Here is a 6,966-nt window from a genome sequence, read left to right on the forward strand (position 1 = left end):
GGGACTGGGGCGTCAGGGTCTCGGAAGGGTCAGAGTAAAGCAGTCAGAATCCCGGCGAGGCCAGGGTCAACAGGAGCGGGTCCGGACGTAGGAGCCCTGGGAGGTGAGGAGTCAGAAGGAGCAGGGTTGGAACATTGTGGGTCCTAATAAGTAGTGGTCATCGGGTTGGGGTCAGCAGGAGCAGGGCCCACTCTTAGGCTTTCAGGAGGTCAACAATCAGCAGGGGTAGGGCCTGGAAGGTCAGGGGTCAGCAGGGTCAGGACAGCAGGGTCCAGAGATCAGGGGTCAGCAAGCTCAGGGCAGTAGGGCCCATAGATTAGGGTTCAGCAGGGGTGGGGCGGGGCGGTGGGACCCGGGTGGTCAGGTGCATGGGTGTGCCTGACCTGAGGGCCTTGGATGAGGTGGTGAGGAGGTGGACAGCCTGCGGACCGTGGACTGCGCGCCCGTTCTGCTCCGTCTTTCAGCTCTCACCCCATGGCTGGGAACATGAAGGCACCCTCCGCTGTGGCGTCCAGGCACCCGCCGGACAGGAAGGCCAGGGGTGGCTGGCCCGGCAGAGCCCGGACCTGGGAGGACTCCGAGCACCAGGCGAAGAAGCTCAGGGGCAGCGAGGAGGAGCCACGCTCCTGGCTGCCCAAGCCGAAGATTGTGCTGCTCCTGGCCTATGCCGGGAAGGATTACAATGGCATGCAGAGGAATGCTGGGTCCTCACAATTTAAGACAATCAAAGATGACTTGGTGTCTGCCCTTGTCCGCTCGGGCTGTATCCCTGAAAATCATGGCGAAGACATGAGGAAAATTTCCTTCCAGTGGTGCGCCCGGACAGACAAGGGTGTGTCTGCAGCTGGTCAAATAGCGTCCCTGAAAGTGTGGCTGATTGATGACATTTTAGAAAAGATCGACATCCATCTTCCATCTCACATTCGGATTTTGGGACTGAAGAGGGTGACGGGTGGCTTTAACTCCAAGAACAAGTGTGATGCCAGGACATACTGCTACATGCTGCCCACTTTTGCCTTTGCCCACAAGGACCGGGACGTGCAGGTTGAGATCTACCGCCTGAGCCCTGAGACACTGCAGCGAGTCAACAGGCTCCTGGCCTATTATAAGGGTACTCACAATTTCCACAACTTCACCTCGCAGAAGGGGCCAAGGCCGCCCGGCGCAGAGAGTTACATCTTGGAGATGTTCTGCGAAGAGCCCTTCGAGTGGGAGGGCCTGGAGTTCGCTGTCATCAAGGTGAAGGGGCAGAGCTTCATGATGCATCAGATACGGAAGATGGTTGGCCTGGTGGTGGCAATCGTGAAGGGCTACGCCCGAGAGAGTGTCCTGGAGTGCAGCTGGGGGGAGAAGAAGGTTGATGTGCCCAAGGCACCAGAGCTTGGCCTCTTCCTGGAGAGGGTGCACTTTGAGAAGTACAAGCAGTGCTTCGTCAATGATGGGCTGCACGAGCCTCTGGACTGGGTGCAGGAGGAAGGCAAGGTTGCGGCCTTCAAGGAGGAGCACATCTACCCCACCATCTTCAGTATCCAGAGGGATGAGAGGTCCATGGCCCAGTGGCTCAGTACACTCCCTGTCCATGACTTCAGTGCCACTGCCCTTGCAGCAGCTGGCACAGGCACCAAGGTAGGGGCTGGGTCATGGCAGGGTTAGGCTGCAGGACATACCCTCACAGAGGCCAGGCTGAGTGTCATTCCCATTGTGTAGAAGAGCAGGCCAAGGCACAGACAGGTGCATTACTCCCCCAGAGTCACATACCCTGTTTCCCCGAAAATAAGACATGCTCTGAAAATAAGACCTACTTACAGGAAAAATAAGACGTCCCCTGAAAATAAGACCTAGCATACCTTTGGGAGCACACCTTAAAATAAGACACTGTCTTATTTTCGGTGAAACAGGGTAGCAGTCTTAGGAACAGGGGTAAGCGGCCAAGAGATATGCCTCACCACCTGCACACTCCCTGCACTGGGCCTGCATGATGCCATCCTGGGCATGTCTCCCAGGCTCATAGGGGTAGGGCCAGTGCTGCTGGGGCTGCATCTGCTCCTCTCAACCATGTTCGTATCCAGGTCTACCCTCCTCCCCTGTACCCGGAAGGTTGCCTGGGTGCAGGGCATGAGCATCTCGTGCTATGACCCAGACGTCTGCCCTCTGGGAGGGCCAGCCTGGAGTCTGACTTTCTGTTACACACCTGTGAGGGACCTCGTAGGAAGTGAGACTTGGTGGCTAGACAATTGTCAGGTGTAGTTTGTTATAACAGGGTCTCACTCTGTTGCCTAGGCTGGATTGCAGTGGCATAATCATAGTCCACTATAACCTTGAACTCCTGGGCTCAAGTGATCCTCCTGCCTTGTCTTCCTGAGAAGCTGGGACTATATTGTAGGCTAGAGCCACCGGGCATGGTTAATTTTTTTTTTTTAATTTAGTTTTGGAGGCAGGGTCTCACTATGTTTCTCAGGCTAGTCTTAAACCCCTAGCCTTAAAAAACCCTCCTACCTCAGCCTCTCAAAGTGCTGGAATTACAGACATGAGCCATTGCATCTGAACACCAAGGATAAGTTAGGACAAGAGTATACATGATCAGAGGTACTGGGGCTAAATGCAGTCTGAAGTTGAAATTCTACTTTCATTCTCAATTTTTTGCCCTGCCGTGAGAGACCACTGATAGTGGTCAGTGGGTTTTCAAAGAGTGAGGTCCCCACTTGGAGCTTAAGGAGATTCCTTCCTATTGTCCAGACACCCATGGAAACATTCTTCCTGCACCCCAGGCTGCAAACTCATGTGCACATAGGACCTAGGGCAGTGAGGGCAGTGAGGCCAGTGAGGGGCAGGCTTGGGAAGCAGCTCCAGCCTCGGGATGCGAAGCTGTGGGACTGCACAGCCCGGGGCCTCTCATCCTACCTGCAGGCCCTGCTGCAGCCTTGCCACAGCTAGTGGTGGGCCCATCAGAACATGATGTCTGGCAGTAAGCTTAATTTTTTTTTTAATGTTTCCATTGTTTCATTTATTTCAGAAGAATGATGTATTTTCTTTTTTTTTATATACATGTATTTATTTGGTTTCCACTTTTTGCCTTCACAAAATTAAAAAGGCTTAAAATTTAATAACAATAACAATGTTGAAGACAAGGACTAGAAACAAAAACCTCGTAAAGAACGAAGATAAATACATTCAGAAAAGAAATCAGATGATTGCTGCAATGAAATATTGAGCAATAATAATAATTCAAAAAAGTAACATTTACATTGTCAAATAAAAGAATGTCTATTATACAATGCTTTGACTCTGAGGTTCAGTATGGAGTCATCCATTAACTTATTTTTTTCCCAAAGTGTCAAAAAATAGACAACTAATAATTTATAAATAAGCTTAATTTTTTAAAGACAAAAAAATTTTAAAGGGCACAACTTCAGTTATTGATAGAATACAGTGATGAAGCAAATTGCTACTAACCAGTTTTTAGATAAAATCTGAAGGTTAATAGTAATTAAGCATTCCTATTAACTATTCCATATGATGGTTTTTTATACCTTTTTCCACCATAGAAGACAGAATGTGTATCACAAATTAAACCTTCCTTGACACTTGAGTGCCACCACTATGATGGTTTTTAATAGAATGTCATGGCTATCATACTACATGCAGAAGCTGATGTTGTAGAATATAGGTCCATAAGTTCTGAAGGGTCACTAAAGATCTAAAGTAATCGCTCTTTTAAATTTAGCTAATACGTCCTTTGTTAGATAAACTCCCAAATATTTCATCTTCTTTGGCACTACCGTGAACAGAATAGAGTCCTTAACTGTTTTTTCAGCTTGACTATTATTGGTATATATAAAGGCTACAGTTTTATGAATGTTGATTTTATAACCTGAGACACTGCTGTATTCCTTGATCCCTTCTGAGAGTTTTGTAGTGGAATCCCTGGTGTTTTCCAGATATACAATCATATCATCTGTGAAGAGCGAAAGTTTGATCTCTTCTGACCCTATATGGATACCCTTGATCGCTTTTTCTTCCCTAATTGCGATGGCTAAAACTTCCATTACAATGTTAAAGAGCAGTGGAGACAATGGGCAGCCTTGTCTGGTTCCTGATCTGAGTAAAAATGATTTCAATTTAACTTCATTCAATATGATATTGGCTGTGGGTTTGCTGTAGATGGCCTCTATCAGTTTAAGAAATGTCTCTTCTATGCAAATTTTCTTAAGTGTTCTGATCAGAAGAGAGGCTGGATATTATCAAAAGCTTTTTCTGCATCAATTGAGAGAATCATATGGTCTTTGGTTTTTAATTTGTTTATGTGCTGAATTATACTTATAGATTTATGTATATTGAACCAGCCTTGAGACCCTGGGATAAAATCGACTTGGTCACGATGTATAATTTGTTTGATGTTTTGCTGGATTCTGTTTGTTAGGATCTTGTTGAATATTTTTGCATCTATATTCATTAGTGATATTGATCTATAATTTTCTTTTCTTGTTGGGTCTTTTCCTGGTTTGGGGATCAGAGTGATGTTTGCTTCATAGAACGTGTTGGGTAGTCTTCCTTCTTTTTGTACATTTTGGAACAGATTGACTAATATAGGTAATAGTTCCTCTGTAAAGGTTTGGTAGAATTCTGAGGTGAAGCCATCTGGTCCCGGGCTTTTCTTTTTAGGGAGATTTCATATGGCCGATGCTATTTCAGAACTTGATATTGGCCTGCTCAAAATTTCCACTTGATTCTGGCTAAGTCTTGGAAGGTGACATGCTTCCAAGTATTGGTCAATTTCCTTCAGATTTTCATATTTCCGAGAATAAAGTTTCTAAAGAGAACTATGAAACTCTAAGAAAAGAAATAGCTGAAAACATTAACAAATGGAAAAACGTACTATGCTCATGGCTGGGAAGAATCAACATTGTTAAAATGTCCATACTACCCAAAGCAATATAAAATTTTAATGCAATCCCTATTAAAGCTCCATTGTCATATTTTAAAGATCTTGAAAAAATAATACTTCGTTTTATATGGAATCAGAAAAAAACTCGTATAGCCAAGACATTACTCAGAAATAAAAACAAAGCATGAGGAATCACGCTACCAGACCTCAGACTATACTATAAATCAATAGTGATCAAAACAGCATGGTATTGGCACAAAAACAGAGAAGTAGATGTCTGGAACAGAATAGAGAACCAAGAAATGAACCCAGCTACTTACCGTTATTTGATCTTTGACAAGCCAATTAAAAACATCCAGTGGGGAACAGATTCCCTATTTAACAAATGGTGCTGGGTAAACTGGCTGGCAACCTGTAGAAGACTGAAACTGGACCCACACCTTTCACCATTAACTAAGATAGACTCTCACTGGATAAAAGATTTAAACTTAAGACATGAAACTATAAAAATACTAGAAGAGAGTGCAGGGAAAACCCTTTGAAGAAATCGGTCTGGGCGAGTATTTTATGAGGAGGACCCCCTGGGCAATTGAAGCAGCTTCAAAAATACACTACTGGGACCTGATCAAACTAAAAAGCTTCTGCACAGCCAAGAACACAGTAAGTAAAGCAAGCAGACAGCCCTCAGAATGGAAGAAGATATTTGCAAGTTATGTCTCCGACAAAGGTTTAATAACCAGAATCCACAGAGAACTCAAATGTATTAGCAAGAAAAGAACAAGTAATCCCATCGCAGGCTGGGCAAGGGACTTGAAGAGAAACTTCTCTGAAGAAGACAGGCACGTGGCCTACAGACATATGAAAAAATGCTCATCATCTTTAATCATCAGAGAAATGCAAATCAAGACTACCTTGAGATACCATCTAACTCCAGTGAGATTAGTCCATATCACAAAATCCCAAGACCAGAGATGTTGGCGTGGATGTGGAGAAAAGGGAACACTTCAACACTGCTGGTGGGAATGCAAATTAATACATTCCTTTTGGAAAGATGTTTGGAGAACACTTAGAGATCTAAAAATAGATCTGCCTTTCAATCCTATAATTCCTCTACTAGGTATATACCCAGAAGACCAAAAATCACATCGTAACAAAGATATTTGCACCAGACTGTTTATTGCAGACCAATTCACAATTGCTAAGTCATGGAAAAAACCCAAGTGCCCATTGATCCATGAATGGATCAGTAAATTGTGGTATATGTACACCATGGAGTATTATGCAGCCTTAAAGAAAGATGGAGACTTTACCTCTTTCATGTTTACATGGATGGAGCTGGAACATATTCTTCTTAGTAAAGTATCTCAAGAATGGAAGAAAAAGTATCCAATGTACTCAGCCCTACTATGAAACTAATTTATGTCTTTCACATGAAAGCTATAACCCAGTTATAACATAAGAATATGGGGAAGAGGGAGGGGAGGGAGGGGGGAGGATAGGCAGAGGGAGAGTGATTGGTGGGATTACACCTGTGGTGCATCTTACAAGGGTACATGTGAAACTTAGTAAATGTAGAATATAATTGTCTTAATATAATAACTAGGAAAATGCCAGGAAGGCTATGTCAATCAGTGTGATGAAAATGTGTCAAACTGTTTATGAAACCATTGTATGGTGCCTCATGATCACATTAATGTACACAGCTATGATTTAATCTTAATAAAAAAATAAAAAAATAAATTTAGCTAATAAATATATATTATTGTAATAATTATGTATTTCTAAGAAATTTTAGAAAGAAAAGAACAATTTCCTTATCTAGTATTTTTTAAAGTAGATACACAAGATACAAGACCCCCCCAGGTATTGTGGGGAATAATTCTGGAGGTTGGCGATTGTTATTCCTTTTTTCTAAATTTTAGGTTAATGTGAGGGTACAAACAACTAGGTTACAGTATTTGCATTTGTTAGGTAGAATCCCTCTTGTAGTTATGTCCCACACCCCCAAAAAATGTGCCATGTACCCTTACATTGTGCCCATTAAGTGGGAGCACACCAGTCCCCTCCCCCACTCCCCTCTC

At 43.7% G+C, this 6,966-nt stretch overlaps 1 protein-coding gene across 1 annotated transcript; it reads left to right on the forward strand.

The window, feature by feature from the left end:
* Nucleotides 1–474: 474 nt before the first annotated feature.
* Nucleotides 475–1,653, forward strand: LOC128563400 (pseudouridylate synthase 1 homolog). The gene has a single exon (XM_053558682.1). It carries the CDS (start codon nucleotides 475–477, stop codon nucleotides 1,651–1,653), a length of 1,179 nt encoding a protein of 392 aa, XP_053414657.1.
* The last annotated feature ends 5,313 nt before the right edge of the window (nucleotides 1,654–6,966 follow it).

Source organism: Nycticebus coucang, chromosome 13, assembly GCF_027406575.1.
Source record: "Nycticebus coucang isolate mNycCou1 chromosome 13, mNycCou1.pri, whole genome shotgun sequence".
Taxonomy (NCBI): Eukaryota; Metazoa; Chordata; class Mammalia; order Primates; family Lorisidae; genus Nycticebus; species Nycticebus coucang.

Bases quoted from the DNA above. Each gene is read 5' to 3' on its own strand.
- LOC128563400 (XM_053558682.1), top strand. From the start codon at position 475: ATGGCTGGGAACATGAAGGCACCCTCCGCTGTGGCGTCCAGGCACCCG.